The sequence below is a fragment of the Channa argus genome, chromosome 16, assembly GCF_033026475.1.
Source record: "Channa argus isolate prfri chromosome 16, Channa argus male v1.0, whole genome shotgun sequence".
Taxonomy (NCBI): domain Eukaryota; kingdom Metazoa; phylum Chordata; class Actinopteri; order Anabantiformes; family Channidae; genus Channa; species Channa argus.
Genome location: NC_090212.1, coordinates 15,492,370 through 15,509,690, shown reverse-complemented (window position 1 = coordinate 15,509,690; position 17,321 = coordinate 15,492,370). Strand labels below are relative to the sequence as shown.

At 39.1% G+C, this 17,321-nt stretch overlaps 1 protein-coding gene and 1 gene segment (V, D, J or C); both read left to right on the top strand.

Annotated features, from left to right (window-relative positions):
* The first annotated feature begins 5,868 nt into the window (after positions 1 to 5,868).
* On the top strand, positions 5,869 to 9,510 carry LOC137101726 (uncharacterized). The gene is made up of 7 exons (XM_067480466.1): positions 5,869 to 5,875; positions 6,502 to 6,599; positions 6,747 to 6,816; positions 7,095 to 7,221; positions 7,305 to 7,348; positions 7,651 to 7,755; positions 9,014 to 9,510. The coding sequence occupies exons 1-7, from the start codon at positions 5,869 to 5,871 to the stop codon at positions 9,334 to 9,336; spliced, it is 774 nt and encodes a 257-aa protein (XP_067336567.1). The 3' UTR covers positions 9,337 to 9,510.
* Positions 9,511 to 13,937: 4,427 nt separating this feature from the next.
* LOC137101725 (immunoglobulin lambda constant 1-like) lies at positions 13,938 to 16,574 on the top strand. The segment is given in 3 exon segments: positions 13,938 to 14,025; positions 15,183 to 15,287; positions 16,078 to 16,574. Coding segments are annotated over 3 exon segments (516 nt in total).
* Positions 16,575 to 17,321: the final 747 nt, after the last annotated feature.

Here is a 17,321-nt window from a genome sequence, read left to right as displayed (position 1 = left end):
GTCTCTGTGACAGGTTCACAACCAACACCTGTACAAACTGACATGAGACTGATTTTGCATTTTCATAATCATGTACATCAAACTGTTAATACAGATGTTTCAGTGTAGCATTACAAAACATAAAGTATATTTTAAAAGAGAGGCCGTAAACATAACTTATAGTCAGTGTTTAAGGGTTTTAATAAACCTTTATCAACTTTCAATTAAACATGGACAACAACTCCCCAGAGAGCTCTCTGGGTGTCTCTGGGCAAGACACTGAACTCACAATTCACATCCCCCTTACTCCCACCAAAATAGAAATATTGAATGTTATTATTTGTATAATAATCTATAATAGACTGGAGACCTGTCCAGCATGGACCCCGCCTCTTGTCTGATGACAGTTGGGAAAGGCTCCAGCTCCCCCAGGACCCAAACGGAATAAGAAGTTACAGATAATGGAGGGATTTACATTAAAAAACAAATTTTATACATTACAGTTTAAACTAACTTTAACAAAGAAACGTATGTTGTCTTAAAACACGATCAAACTACTTTGAATTACTTTAAATCTGTCTCTTTAGGCTTCTGAACAAACCTCTACAAAACTCACGAGGATAAAAAGAAATTTGAATAAAAGATTATTCGGCATAATCATTTTTAAAATGTCATCAGTGTGAATCAGTATTTAGTGCTTGGTGAGGTCAGTATGAGCTCTATGTTCACTGGTCTGTGTCAGAGTCTGATAACTGATGTTATTGCAATAAAGCTCGCTCTGATACACAACATGTTGATGTTTTGTGCTTTATAATGTCACAATGACCAGTAAGAAATTAAACATTGTAGTGAAATATGTCCATATATACAGAAAATGAAGTTTCACATTCCGACGGTGTAAATACAGATGTCTCTACATTAAACACTGTTAATATAAATTATATATAACGTGGCAATTAAAATAAGAAAGATGCTGTTTTTGTTGAGTCAAAAAACTAAACTTTTATATGTGTTCAGGTAACGTGTCTATTAAACAAATTAAAACATAGTGTAACTAAAATTATAAAACATCTTTTTATTAGAAATTGTCTAATTTGTCTTTCATATGTTTGTGCTTTTGAACATGTATTTAGTGCTTGGTGAGGTCAGTGTGAGCTCTGTGTTCACTGGTCTGTGTCAGAGTCTCTTCCACTTCAGCAGCTGCAGTTGTTTCCTGCTGTAACAGCTCAGTGTCTCTGCAGTTTGACTGAAGAGGTTTTTGTATGACTACAAATCACCGTGTGAACGTCCAAGTGCCATCATCTAATTCATGTGTACTCTGACAGTAATAAACTGCTGCATCTTCAGCCTGAACTCCACTGATGGTCAAAGTGAAGTCAGTGCTGCTTCCACTGCCACTAAACCGAGCTGGTGTTTCTGATTCCAGGTTTTTCACATATGTTATCAGGAGCTTTGGAGGTTGTCCAGATTTCTGCTGATACCAGAACATAGCCTCATCTCCATCAGAATATGTAAAAACAGCTTGGTTGACGTTACAGCTCATAGTGACAGTGGATCCTGCAGTAAAAGTCTTTACTGGAGGCTGAGTCACAGTCACCTGACCTCTGCATCCTACAGACAAAAACAAATCCTTCATTAATCAGCAGAAATAAATGAGAGAAAAAGCAGCACATCATGTTTGAAATGTTGCTGAGTGAATGAACCTGTAAAGCAGCAGCAGAGCAGCGTCCAGATGAGGATGGTGATGAGAGTCATGGTGGTTGTGGTTTCTGCTGTGTTGACTGACAGATCTGAGTCCTGCAGTGTTGAACTCCCAGGACTATAAACCTTCTCAGTTCACTGGAGGATCAGCTTACGATGCAAAGCCTCCTCTCTATGGAAATGATTTCTCTGCTGTCAACACACTGAAGATGACGTGGGACACAAAGCAGGAAACATACTGCTTGGATTTACACCATCGATCATCTTAATGGAATAAATAAAAATATTTTTATTAGTGTAGTTGAACATTTAACGAGAGGTCTCACTGTGGTTGGTATATTGGGTCTATATGCTGGTATATATGTAAAGTATCTACTTTGATTTTTCTTACATGATCTATAGATTAAATATATAAATTATGCTTAATAACATTTTTAAAATGAGCATAATTTAAAGTCATTATGTTTTTTATTAATCTATTATATCTTCTTTTCCTTTAAGCTGTTACCTTTGATGTGTCGCCACAGCGAATCTTGTGCCTCCATCTAACTCTGTCCTCTGCATCCTCTTCACTCACACCAACTAACTTCATGTCCTCCCTCACTAAATCCATAAATCTCCTCTTTGGTCTTCCTCTAGACCTCCTGCCTGGCAGCTCCAACCTCAGCATCCTTCTCCCGATATATTCACAGTTTCTCCTCTGAACATGTCCAAACCACCTCAATCTGGCCTCTCTGACTTTATCTCCAAAACATCTAATGTGAGCTGTCCCTCTGATGTCCTCATTCCTGATCCTGTCCATCCTCATCTCTCCCAAAGAGAACCTCAACATCTTAAGCTCTGCTACCTCCAGCTCTGCCTCCTGTCTTTCTTCAGTACCACTGTCTCTAAGCCGAACAACATCTCTGGTCTCACCACTGTCTTGAAGACCTTTCCTTTCATTCTTGCCGAAACTGTTTTATCACACAACACACCTGACACTTTTCTCCACCCGTTCCAACCTGCCTGCACTCGCCTCTTCACCTCTTTTCCACACTCTCCGTTGCTCTGAACCGTCGACCCTAAGTACTTAAAGTCCTGCACCTTCTTCACCTCTGCTCCCTGTAACCTCACCGTTACACCTGGGTCCCTCTAATTCACACACATGTATTCTGTCTTGCTGCGGCTAAGCTTCATTCCTCTGTTTTCCAGAGCAGACCTCCACCTCTCTAGATTTTCCTCCACCTGCTCCCTGCTCTCACTACAAATCACAATGTCATCTGCAAACATCATAGTCCATGGAGATTCCTGTCTAAACTCATCTGTCAGCCTGTCCATCACCAGAGCAAACAAGAAGGGGCTCAGAGCCGGTCCTTGATCCAGACCCGACTCCACCTTGAACTCCTCTGTCACACCTACAGCACACATCACCACGGTCTTACAGCTCTCATACATGTCCTGCACCACTTTAACATATTTCTCTGCTGCTCCAGACGTCCTCATACAATACCACAGCTCCTGTCTCTGCACCCTGTCATACGCTTTCTCTAAATGTACGAAGACACAATGCAACTCCCTATGAACTTCTCTGTACTTCTCCATTAGCATCATCAAAGCAAATACTGCATCTGTTGTTCTCTTTCAAGCCACCTGAGTGTTTCTACCTCTGGTCTTATACGTCACCCTATGTTCCTGCCTCATCTGGAAGAAAGTGTTCACTACAGCCATTTCCATCCTTTTTACAAAGTCTACCACCATCTGTCCTTCTGTGTTCCTGTCCTGAAGACCAAACCTGCCCATCACATTCTCATATCCTCTGTTCCCTTCACCTACATCCCCATTGAAATCTGCAGCAATCACCACTCTCTCACCTCTGGGGATGCGCTGCATCATCTAACTCACTCCAGAATTTCTCCTTCTCTTCTAACTCACATCCTACCTGTGGGGCATAACCATTCACAACATTGATCATCACCCCTTCAATTTCCAACTTCAGACTCATCAACCTTTCTGATACTCTAATCACCTCTAGAACATTCCTCACCAACTCCTCTTTCAGGATAATTCCTACTCCATTTCTCCTCCTATCTGACCCATGGTAGAACAACTTGAACCCTGCTCCTAAGCTTCTAGCCTTGCTACCTTTCCACCTGGTCTCCTGGACACACAGTATGTCCACCTTCCTTCTCTGCATCATGTCAACCAACTCTCTGATCTTCCCTGTCATAGTCCCAACATTCAAAGTCCCTACTGTCAGTCCTACATTTTTAGCTTTCCTCTTCTCTCTCTGCCTATGAACACACCTTCCTCCTCTCCTTCTTCTTCTTCGACCAACAGTAGTCCAATTTCCACCGGTACCCTGTAGGTCAACAGCACCGGTGGCGGCCATTGTTAACCCGGGCCCCTACCGATCCGGTATGGAAGTCACTGTCATTCGCATGTTTAATCTGGCATGTGTTTTACGTCGGATGCCCTTCCTGCCACAACACTCTGCATTTTTCCAGACTTGGTACTTGCACAAGAAGACACTGGCCTGTTTCCCCCTTGCAGTTGCATTTTTAATAATCTATTATATGATGAAGTGTAAAAGACACAAATACACAAATTATTTCTCATTAAGATGTAAATATTGAACAATGATTATAAAAATATATCATTCTTAGTAAGTTTCTTTAATCCTCCCATTACAAAGCTTTCACAGTCTTATATTGTAAAATTCAGTTGTTTTATTTTTAGAAAATATGATAGTTTTCAGTTCAGTGCTGTTTGTTCACACTGCAGGAGGTTTTTGTACGAGCACTTAATGAGTTTGTGTCACTGTGGTGGACTTTTGGTGGAGGAACCAAACTCATTATCCACTGTAAGAATCAGAATTTACTTATTTGGTTCAACACGGATTATTATATCAAATATTGCTGAAAAGTCTAACAACAAATCATCTTGGATAATTTAGATGTTATATTTTTTGGGCTTCTTCATTAGCTGAGGTGGGGATGACTATTGGATAAACATTGTACTGCAGAGTCAGCAGTTTTGTTATGTTGACAGAAATGTACATTTTAAATTGTACTTATACAGTAATCTGTACTTTTTAAATAAAATATTTGTTTCATAAAGTTCAGGTTTTAACATTCTTACACATTTGCAACAATATGAAAATGAAATTTTTTACATCTGTGATGTTGAAAATGTCTTAAATCGAACAAAGAACAAACATGTCCACCAAACTAAAAAGTAGGTTTTTATGTAAGTTTGCTGTAGCTGTAGCTTCACGGGTCGTTAGTCTTAATGTCATTAAAAGGAAGTGAAACAAACAGATGACAAAGTCTGAAACATGTTTTTAACAAATACTTTTTTTCTTATTTTTACACCTAACTCATGGTGCATGTTATGTAATTATCCTGAGTGGTGATCAGTTTATCAGAGAAAATTCTAAAACAATTTTTCCATTTGAAAAAACGTGTAAACCCTTCATTTCCTCTCGTTCCTCCTCTCCTCTGTCTGGTCACTGATCTGTGAACCTCTATCATGTATCATAACTGTCTCACGTCGATGCTTCAGTAGAAGTTCATCTGCTCCTTGTGTGTCTCTGCTCTCCCCTCCAGCTGGCCCCAAGCTCAGGCCCTCGGTCTCTCTGCTCCCCCCCTCCTCTTGGCAGATCTCCGGGGGCTCGGCCACGTTGGCCTGCCTGCTGACTGGCTACTCTCCTCAGGGAGCTGTGGTGAGCTGGGAGGTGGACGGTACAGAGGTGACAGAGGGGGTCCTGAGCAGCTCAGAGGAGGAGAAGAACGGCCGCTTCAGCAGCAGCAGCACCCTGACCCTGAACCAGGAGAACTGAATGAGAGGAGAAGTGTACTCCTGCAGAGTCCTCCATCATGATCACAGCCAGATCCAGTCCCTCCGCAGGAGCCACTGTGAGACCTAGAGGAGCTGAGTGAGGCCCAGGACAGGAGCTGTGTCTGTGGGGAGCAGGAGGCACAAAGCTGCTGCTCTGATCAATATGAGTTTTAATGTTTGTAGGGAAACTAAAGCTTTGTGTGACAGAACAACACTGCTGCAAAGTGTTGGACGACAACAATTTGAAGTAAAGTAATGTGTGAAAAACAGCAGCTACATGTGATTTATGACTGTCACTGATAATTGATGTTATTACTATAAAGCTCGATCTGATACACAACATGTTGATGTTTTGTGCTTTGTAATGTCACAATGACCAGTAAGAAATTAAACATTGTAGTGAAATATGTCCATATCTACAGAAAATGAAGTTTCACATTCAGATGGTGTAAATACAGATGTCTCTACATTAAACACTGTTAATCTAAGTTATATCTCTACTACTCTCCTTTCGGCTTATCCCGAGAGTTCAGGGTCGCCACAGCGGATCCGCATGTTGATTTAGCACAGTTTTTATGCCGGATGCCCTTCCTGACACAACCCTCCCCAATTTCTACCGGGCTTGGACCAGCACAGCTGGGGAGGGGAATGGGCTGTTAGGGGTTCAGTATCTTGCCTAGGGACACTTCGACATATAGCCAGGGCCGGGGATCGAACCACTCACCCTGTGGTCCTTTACCAACTGAGCTATAGCCGCCCCTTTAATCTAAGTTATATATAACGTGGCAATTAAAATAAGAAAGTTGCTGTTTTTGTTGGGTTTAAAAATGGGCAAAAATAGTAACTAGTAACTGTTTTTTTCAAGTCAAAAATAAAAAAATAAAAAAAAAATTAGAAACATCTTTTTATTAAAACTTATTTGTCTTTCATATGTTTGTGCTTTTGAACATGTATTTAGTGCTTGGTGAAGTCAGTGTGAGCTCTGTATTCACTGGTCTGTGTCAGAGTCTCTTCCTCTGCAGCAGCTGCAGTTGGTTCCTGCTGTAACAGCTCAGTGTCTCTGCAGTTTGACTGAGGAGGTTTTTGTACGACTACAAATCACCGTGTGAACACACCACCACTGTGGTAACTCTGACAGTAATAAACTGCTGCATCTTCAGCCTGAACTCCACTGATGGTCAAAGTGAAGTCAGTGCTGCCTCCACTGCCACTAAACCGAGCTGGTGTTTCTGATTCACGTGTGCTCACAGATTCTATCAGGAGCTTTGGAGTCTGTCCGGATTTCTGCTGATACCAGTGCAGACAGTCACCACTACACCAGTTAGCAACAGCTTGGTTTACATTACAGCTCATAGTGACAGTGGATTCTGCAGTAAATGTCTTTACTGGAGGCTGAGTCACAGTCACCTGACCTCTGCATCCTACAGACAAAAACAAATCCTTCATTAATCAGCAGAAATAAATGAGAGAAAAAGAACCACATCATGTTTGAAATGTTGCTGAGTGAATGAACCTGTAAAGCAGCAGCAGAGCAGCGTCCAGATGAGGATGGTGATGAGAGTCATGGTGGTTGTGGTTTCTGCTGTGTTGACTGACAGATCTGAGTCCTGCAGTGTTGAACTCCCAGGACTATAAACCTTCTCAGTTCACTGGAGGATCAGCTGACGATGCAAAGCCTCCTCTCTATGGAAATGATTTCTCTGCTGTCAACACACTGAAGACGACGTGGGACACAAACCAGGAAACATACTGCTTGGATTTACACCATCTATTATCTTAATGAAATAATTAAAAACATTTAAGGATAGGTCTCACTGTGGTTGGTATATTGGGTCTATATGCTGGTATATCGGTAAATTATCTGCTTTGAATTTTCTTACGAGATCTATAGTTTAAATATATAAATTATGCTTAATAACATTTTTAAAATCAGCATGATTTAAAGTCATTATTTTTTTTAGTAATCTATTATATTAAAAAGTGAAAAAGATACAAAGACACACATTATTTCTCATTGAGGTGTAAAAAATTCAAACATGACAACAAAATTATATTATTATTCCAAGTTTCTATAGTCCTCACATTACAAAGCTTTTCACAGTCCAAATTTTGCAATATTCTGTTATGTAATTAAAACAATATAATTGTTTTCAGTTCAGTGCTGCTTGTTCACAGTGCAGGAGGTTTTTGTACGAGCACTTAATGAGTTTGTATCACTGTGGTACACTTTTGGTGGAGGAACCAAACTCATTGTTGACTGTAAGTAACAAACACTTTTACTTTGTACAGCAGATAGAAATTATACATTTTATAGTTTTTTAAAGTGAGAATGTGATCAGTTTCAATGTTGGTATGTTGTTAATGAAATTTATCAAACAATGCTGATCACACAACCAGAGAAGATTCTTTAGCAGAGATCAATTCTAATTCAGTGCTGATGATAAGGAAGTTTTTAAAAACAGAATTTTTTTGTTGTTTACTATAATTTTGATATTAATTTCAATTTTATTATTGTAAAATGAACATGTAAATTCAAAAGCATCAATAAAATAGTAAGTAGTAATAATACTACTAATAATAGTAAATTGTTTATTTTCCTTATTGTATATTTTGAAACTACAATATAAAATATCATATTTATTTAACATCTGATTCCTGTTAAAGACAAATATGTTTTTATCAGTAAATGCAGCTTAACTTTGTGTTCACGGTTCAGTTATTTTCCATGTAGTTAAAAGGAAGTGAAAGACACAGATGATAAAGTTTATAGTTTTTTAAGTTGAGAATGTGATCAGTTTCAGTGTTGGTGTGTTGTTAATGAAATTTATCAAACAATGCTGATCACACAACCAGAGAAGATTATTTAGCAGAGATCAATATTAATTCAGTAATGATGATAAGGAAGTTTTTAAAAACAAAATTTAGTTGTTATTTAGTATAATTTTGATATTAATTTCAATTTATTTTCTGTTTAAAAATGTTTTGTAATACAATGAACATGTAAAAACAAAAAACACAAAAAAAATATTAGTAAATACTTTGATTTCATAATTGTTTATTTTGAAACTACAATAAAAAATGTAATATTTATTTAACGTCTGATTCCCGTTAAAGACAAATATGTTTTTATCAGTAAATGCAGCTTAACTTTGTGTTCACGGTTCAGTTATTTTCCATGTAGTTAAAAGGAAGTGAACTACACACATGATAAAGGTTTGAAGTGTTTTCACATGAGTGTTTCAGCTCAGTCAGGTTCAACATGAGAAAATCATCACAGGGACGAGTTACTGACTGTCACTCATCTTAAAACAGATGTGAACATGTATCAATAATTATTTTCAACAAGTTGAATCATGTGTCTGATGGTCTGATACTGAGAGATTCATCAGTGCCACAGTGGAACAAGTTCTTCAGTTTGATTTAATCCAATATAAGAAATGATCAGTACTTCATGTTTCTCTATTGAAAAACTTTCTTGTCATTCCTTCCCCCTCTCCTCCCCCTCTCTCTCCTCCAGTGGGTGTGGTGCGGCCCACCCTGACCGTCCTCCCCCCCTCCAGAAAGGAGCTGCAGCAGGGCAGTGCCACAGTGGTGTGTCTGGCCAGCGGGGGCTTCCCCTCAGCCTGGAGTCTGGGCTGGAAGGTGGGGGGCAGCAGCAGCTCCTCAGGGGTGTCACACAGCCCGGAGCTCCTGGAGGGGAACGGCCGCTACAGCAGGAGCAGCACCCTGAGCCTCAATGCAGAGCAGTGGAGGGGGGCGGGCTCAGTGAGCTGTGAGGCCAGTCTGACAGGACAGAGCCCTGTCACTCAAACCCTGAACCCTGATCACTGCTCAGAGTAGAGGAACAACAATGAACCTCTGCTGAGACTAATTCTGCCTGTAGAGACAAATAAAACATGCTGAACTGTTTCATTTTCATTTGGTATTTTCTTTATGGTTTAGATATTATTACAGTCACATGCTGTGTGTTGTGTGCTTTTCTAAGAGAAATAAAGATTTGATTCAATCATGTCATTTCTGGTTGACATTTATTTAGAGTTTATTTTATTTTAATGTGACATCTCCAATTGATCATCACAGGATTTGGTTTAACATCTCTATCTGTTTTATTTTCTGAAAAAAACAGCTCAGCTGACATATTGATGTAAATCTGATTTCCACTTCTATAAGTGCAGTTTTTATAGGATGTAACAACACTGTGTTGGGCTAAAAGATGTTTCTGGAACCTGGGTGGAAATGATGGAAATCTGCTGTTTAAGTGAAACAACCATTAACAAAGTATGAAACACAAATATGAATCCTGTCACTTCCAGTCTGGAAATGATTAATTTAATTTGATAGAGATCCTGATAAAGCTACTGATACTATCATCAGCATAATATTCAGACATATACTGTTAAATATTGTCATATGTGGAAAATCATTTCAGTTGTAAGTTGGAGTTTTTAGATTCATTGTGTTTCAGCTTGAGAACTACTGGGTTGTGTTCACTGCACCATTTATTTCCTCATCAGTCTTTTCATCATCTCTCTGCACCTGCAACAGGCTGATTTCAATTCAGTCAAACTGAAGGAGGTTTTTGTACGACTCTGAATCACTGTGTGAACACTCCACTACCATGGTTACCAAGACAGTAATAATCTCCAACATCTTCAGCCTGAACTCCACTGATGGTTAGAGTGTAGTGAGAACCAGATCTACTGCCACTGAATCTTGATGGAGTTCCTGAGTTTAGAGTTGATGAACTATATATTAGAAGTTTAGGAGCCTGTCCAGGTTTCTGAAGGTACCAACTGAGATCAGCACCAATATTTGAACTCCCTGTGGCGCTGATGGTAACTGCTCCTCCAAGACTAACAGACTTGGATTTGTCAGTCTGAGTCAGAAAGTTGTTGGCAGAAGATTCTGAAATGAAAAATGTCGTAACAAATTATTGTTTTAGGTTTGATTTGTCTAACATTATTCAAAGCCAGACTTGAGACATAATTCAAGCTAAGATGAATTTATACCAAATGTAGAAATCAGAGAACAAGAAATGTTAAAAAGTTTCTCACCCTGACTCAGAAAAACCAACATGACCAACAGAGTTATTGGCAACATCGTCCTGATGCAGTTTTCAGAGTGAGAGCATGAAAACAGTTCAGAGTCTCTGTGACAGAAGAACTTAAACTCTGAGGAGCAACAGTGCAGGAAAGTCATGCAAATACATCTGAGCACATGTGTGTTTATGAAACTGAGAGGGAGGAATGAGTTCTTGATTTCTTCATTTCTCTGCAGTTTGTGTCTTTTCTGTTCTTCTCTGACCTCTGGGATCATAAGTAGATGCTGACTGCCTCCTACTGACAGCTCAGGTTCACAACAACCACCTGTACAAACTCACATGAGACTGATTTTGCATTTTCCTGATCGTGTACATCAAACTGTTAATACAGATGTTTCAGTGTAGCATTCTTCTTTTCCTTTCGGCTGCTACCTTTCAGGTGTCGCCACAGCGAATCATGTGCCTCCATCTAACTCTATCCTCTGCATCCTCTTCACTCACACCAACTAACTTCATGTCCTCCCTCACTACATCCATAAATCTCCTCTTTGGTCTTCCTCTAGACTTCCTGCCTGGCAGCTCCAACCTCAGCATCCTTCTCCCGATATATTCACAGTTTCTCCTCTGAACATGTCCAAACCACCTCAATCTGGCCTCTCTGACTTTATCTCCAAAACATCTAACATGAGCTGTCCCTCTGATGTACTCATTCCTGATCCTGTCCATCCTCGTCACTCCCAAAGAGAACCTCAACATCTTAAGCTCTGCTACCTCCAGCTCTGCCTCCTGTCTTTTCTTCAGTGCCACTGTCTCTAAGCCGAACAACATTGCTGGTCTCACCACCGTCTTGAACATCTTTCCTTTCATTCTCGCTGATACTCTTTTATCACACAACACACCTGACACTTTTCTCCACCCGTTCCAACCTGCCTGCACTCGCCTCTTCACCTCTTTTCCACACTCACCGTTGCTCTGAACCGTTGACCCTAAGTACTTAAAGTCCTGCACCTTCTTCACCTCTGCTCCCTGTAACCTCACTGTTCCACTTGGGTCCCTCTCATTGACACACATGTATTCTGTCTTACTGCGACTAAGCTTCATTCCTCTGTTTTCCAGAGCAGACCTCCACCTCTTTAGATTTTCCTCCACCTGCTCCCTGCTCTCACTACAAATAACAATGTCATCTGCAAACATCATAGTCCAGGGAGATTCTTGTCTAACCTCATCTGTCAGTCTGTCCATCACCAGAGCAAACAAGAAGGGGCTCAAAGCCGATCCTTGGTGCAGACCCACCTCCACCTTGAACTCCTCTGGCTTGTGCCCCCTTGCGGTTGCATTGTTTCAGTGTAGCATTACAAAAACTAAAATGTATATTTTAAAGAGAGGCTGTAAACATAACTTATAATCAGTGTTTAAGCGTTTTAATAAACCTTTCTCAACTTTCAATTAAACATGTACAACAACTCCTCCGACAGCTCAGAAATTATTTTCTGTTATCAGTAGTTTGATCCCCGGCTATATGTCAAAGTGTCTCTTGGCAAGACACTGAACCCAGATTTCCCATCCCCCCTTTCTCCCACCAAAATAGAAATATTGAATTTCAATATTTCTATAATGTTTTTGTTATAAAGGAAAGAAGAAAATAATAAAATCTATATGTACATTATTAGCACTCCCACCTCACAGCTAGTAGGTTGCGGGTCGTGGCTTTTCTGTATGGAGTTTGCATGTTCTCCCCGTGTTTGCGTGGGTTTCCTGCAGGTACATGCATGTTAGGTTAATTGGTGAATCTAAAACTGCCTGTAGGTGTAAGTGTGAGTGTGAATGGTTGTCTCTCTGTGGCCCTGATATAGACTGGAGACCTGTCCAGCATAGACCCCTCCTCTTGTCTGATGACAGTTGGGAAAGGCTCCAGCTCCCCCAGGACCCAAACACAATGAGAAGTTACAGATAATGGATGGATGTACAGTAAAAACCACGATCACATTACTTGGGGTAAATCTGTCTCTTTAGGCTTATGAACAAACATCTACAAAACTCATGGGGATAAAAAGCCATTTGAACAAAAACTTATTCCGCATAATAATGTCTATTACAAATTTCATCAATGTGAAACTCAACATTTGCCACTAAATGTTGATTGAGCATTTTGCCGTTGTCTATTTGTTTCAGACTTCAGGAACTTCATGGACTGTTAAAGTTACCTTAAATATTAAAAACAATCCTTATATTTGTAATTATGTTAGTTTGTTCCATTAATCATGAGCCATCAAAACAGACATAAGCTCTACACACAGCAACAGCATTAAAGGCCTCACACATGGTAGTTATGTGGATTGGGTGGATGAGGCTCCAGCATCGTCCTTGTGAATTCTTCTCACAGTGGCTGCAGAATTCTATTCAATTTCACCATATTTTGATGTCCAGCAAAGACAGTAGCTGGCGCCTAATGAGCTTTTTTCGGGCTCACTGACGATCAATCTCATCGTCGCCTTCAAACTCACTGTCAGACTCTGAATTGACAGAAATGTAACCCTCATGTTCTCTGAGTTCTTACTCTTCATTAAACTTTCTGCTGCGTTATAACCAAAAGTAAAGATTTTACTCAGTAGATAGTAGCATGTTCACAGAGCAGGTGGTTTTTGTACAGCAACTTAATGAGCTTGTGTCACTGTGGTGAACTTTTCGTGGAGGAACTTTTCATTGAATGTAAATACTGTAAAATTTGGAATTTTACTTTCTACAACATATAGAACCCTTTGTCAAACACTGCTGATCTCATAGCCTGAAACTAAACATTTAAGAATTCAGTATTAAGATAAATAAAAAATCTAGCAACAGAATTTCTATTGAATTTGAACTTATCTAACACAATTGTTTTTTTAATTTAAGTAGTGTATGCACAGGTACCACCCTTCACTTTTACATTTGATTATGATCACTGATCACTGATAAAAGCAGTTTTCTGTGTGCATTGTATATTCTGTTTGTAATTCTTCATAGACTATAAAGAAGGCACTTAGAAAAGACATTAAATGCAGGAGAACATATCTCAAATGTAGATAATATCTTGTAGGAAAATGTGGAGAACAAATACTCTAGTTTCGGTTTCTTCAAACTGAAATTTTAAAAATCTAAATGAATAAAATAGTGCAATGACAATGCTTCCACGTCTGATACCACATTGTTGTTCCTGGAAGCGGCCGTCCATGTCAGAGTTTGCCACAGAAACAGCTGCAACTGAACTAATAATATGTGATCTGACTGAAGGAGTAAATAAATATTATAGGTGTTCTGGGAAAAATCTTCAGGTTTTTAGAAAGTGGATTATGTACATTTATATTTTAAAATTTATTTTTTAATAAAATGATGCTAATTTGTGTAAAATATATTTGTAGTTATGAATCAGTATTTAGTGCTTGGTGAGGTCAGTGTGAGCTCTGTGTTCACTGGTCTGTGTCAGAGTCTCTTCCTCTTCAGCAGCTGCAGTTGGTTCCTGCTGTAACAGCTCAGTGTCTCTGCAGTTTGACTCAGGAGGTTTTTGTACAACTACAAATCACAGTGTGAACGTCAAAGTGCCATCATCTAATTCATGGTAACTCTGACAGTAATAAACTGCTGCATCTTCAGCCTGAACTCCACTGATGGTCAAAGTGAAGTCAGTGCTGCCTCCACTGCCACTAAACCGAGCTGGTGTTTCTGATTCACGTGTGCTCACAGATTCTATCAGGAGCTTTGGAGTCTGTCCGGATTTCTGCTGATACCAGTGCAGACAGTCACCACTACACCAGTTAGCAACAGCTTGGTTTACATTACAGCTCATAGTGACAGTGGATTCTGCAGTAAATGTCTTTACTGGAGGCTGAGTCACAGTCACCTGACCGCTGCATCCTACAGACAAAAACAAATCCTTCATTGATCAGCAGAAATAAATGAGAGAAAAAGCAGCACATCATGTTTGAAATGTTGCTGAGTGAATGAACCTCTAAAGCAGCAGCAGAGCAGCGTCCAGATGAGGATGGTGATGAGAGTCATGGTGGTTGTGGTTTCTGCTGTGTTGACTGACAGATCTGAGTCCTGCAGTGTTGAACTCCCAGGACTATAAACCTTCTCAGTTCACTGGAGGATCAGCTGACGATGCAAAGCCTCCTCTCTATGGAAATGATTTCTCTGCTGTCAACACACTGAAGACGACGTGGGACACAAACCAGGAAACATACTGCTTGGATTTACACCATCTATCATCTTAATGGAATAATTAAAAATATTTTTATTAGTGTAGTTGAACATTTAAGGATAGGTCTCACTGTGGTTGGTATATTGGGTCTATATGCTGGTATATCAGTAAATTATCTACTTTGAATTTTCTTTCAAAATCTATAGATTAAATATATAAATTATGCTTAATAACATTTTTAAAATCAGCATGATTTAAAGTCATTATGTTTTTTTAGTAATCTATTATATTATAAAGTGAAAAAGATACAAAGACACACATTATTTCTCATTGAGGTGTAAAAACTTTAAATGAATATAAAAATATAATACTAATGCAAGTTTCTATAGTCCTCACATTACAAAGCTTTTCACAGTCCAATTTTGAAATATTTTTGTTTTGTAATTAAAAAAATATGATTGTTTTAAGTTCAGTGCTGCTTGTTCACAGTGCAGGAGGTTTTTGTACGAGCACTTAATGAGTTTGTATCACTGTGGAGGACTTTTGGTGGAGGAACCAAACTCATCGTTGACTGTAAGTAACAAACACTTTTACTTTGTACAGCAGATAGAAATTATACATTTTATAGTTTTTAAATTGAGAATGTGATCAGTTATGTTGTTAATGAAATTTATCAAACAATGCTGATCATACAACCAGAGAAGATTCTTTAGCAGAGATCAATATTAATTCAGTGCTGATGATAAGGAAGTTTTTTGTTTTTTAAATTTAGTTGTTATTTAGTATAATTTTGATATTAATTTTTATTTATTTTCTGTTTAAAAATGTTTTGTAATAAAATAAACATGTAAAAACCAAAAACATCAAAAAATAGTAGTAAATACTTTAATTTTATAATTGTTTATTTTGAAACTACAATAAAAAATTTTATATTTATTTAACGTCTGATTCCTGTTAAAGACAAATAAGTTTTTATTAGTAAATGCAGCTTAACTTTGTGTTCACGGTTCAGTTATTTTCCATGTAGTTAAAAGGAAGTGAACTACACAGATGATAAAGGTTTGAAGTGTTTTCACATGAGTGTTTCAGCTCTGTCAGGTTCAACATGAGAAAATCATCACAGGGACGAGTTACTGACTGTCACTCATCTTAAAACAGATGTAAACATGTATCAATAATTATTTTCTACAAGTTGAATCATGTGTCTGATGATCTGATACTGAGAGAGTCATCAGTGCCACACTGGAACAAGTTCTTCAGTTTAATTTAATCCAATATAACAAATGATCAGTACTTCATGTTTCTCTGTTGAAAAACTTTCTTGTCATTCCTTCCCCCTCTCCTCCCCCTCTCTCTCCTCCAGTGGGTGTGGTGCGGCCCACCCTGACCGTCCTCCCCCCCTCCAGAAAGGAGCTGCAGCAGGGCAGTGCCACAGTGGTGTGTCTGGCCAGCGGGGGCTTCCCCTCAGCCTGGAGTCTGGGCTGGAAGGTGGGGGGCAGCAGCAGCTCCTCAGGGGTGTCACAGAGCCCGCAGCTCCTGGAGGGGAACGGCCGCTACAGCAGGAGCAGCACCCTGAGCCTCAATGCAGAGCAGTGGAGGGGGGCGGGCTCAGTGAGCTGTGAGGCCAGTCTGACAGGACAGAGCCCTGTCACTCAAACCCTGAACCCTGATCACTGCTCAGAGTAGAGGAACAACAATGAATCTCTGCTGAGACTAATTCTGCCTGTAGAGACAAATAAAACATGCTGAACTGTTTCATTTTCATTTGGTATTTTCTTTATGGTTTAGATATTATTACACTCACATGCCGTGTGTTGTGTGCTTTTCTAAGAGAAATAAAGATTTGATTCAATCATGTCATTTCTGGTTGACATTTATTTAGAGTTTATTTTATTTTAATGTGACATCTCCAATTGATCATCACAGGATTTGGTTTAACATCTCTATCTGTTTTATTTTCTGAAGGAAACAGCTCAGCTGAAATATTGATGTAAATCTGATTTCCACTTCTATAAGTGCAGTTTTTATAGGATGTAACAACACTGTGTTGGGCTAAAAGATGTTTCTGGAATCTGGGTGGAAATGATGGAAATCTGTTGTTGAAGTAAAACAATCAAATTATGAATCCTGTCACTTCCTGTTTGGAAATGATTCTTTGAATTTGATAGAGATCCTGATAAAGCTACTGATAGTATAATTAGCATAATATTGAGACATATACTGTGAAATATTTTGATATGTGGAAAATCATTAGGTAAGTTGGAGTTTTTAGATTCATAGTGTTTCAGCTTGAAAACTACTGGATTGTGTTCACTGCACCATTTATTTCCTCATTAGTCTTTTCATCATCTCTCTGCACCTGCAACAGGCTGATTTCAGGTCAGTCAAACTGAAGGAGGTTTTTGTACGACTCTTAATCACTGTGTGAACACTCCAGCACTATGTGCACCAAGACAGTAATAATCTCCAACATCTTCAGCCTGAACTCCACTGATGGTTAGAGTGTAGTGAGAACCAGATCTACTGCCACTGAATCTTGATGGAGTTCCTGAGTTTAGAGTTGATGAACTATATATTAGAAGTTTAGGAGCCTGTCCAGGTTTCTGA

Excerpts from the sequence above, each read along its gene's own strand:
- LOC137101726 (XM_067480466.1), top strand. Across the intron at positions 7,222-7,304 it reads GTCAACACACTGAAGACGAC|GTCTCACTGTGGTTGGTATA; the intron begins GTGGGACACAAA and ends ATTTAAGGATAG. Across the intron at positions 7,756-9,013 it reads AACCAAACTCATTGTTGACT|TGGGTGTGGTGCGGCCCACC; the intron begins GTAAGTAACAAA and ends TCTCTCCTCCAG.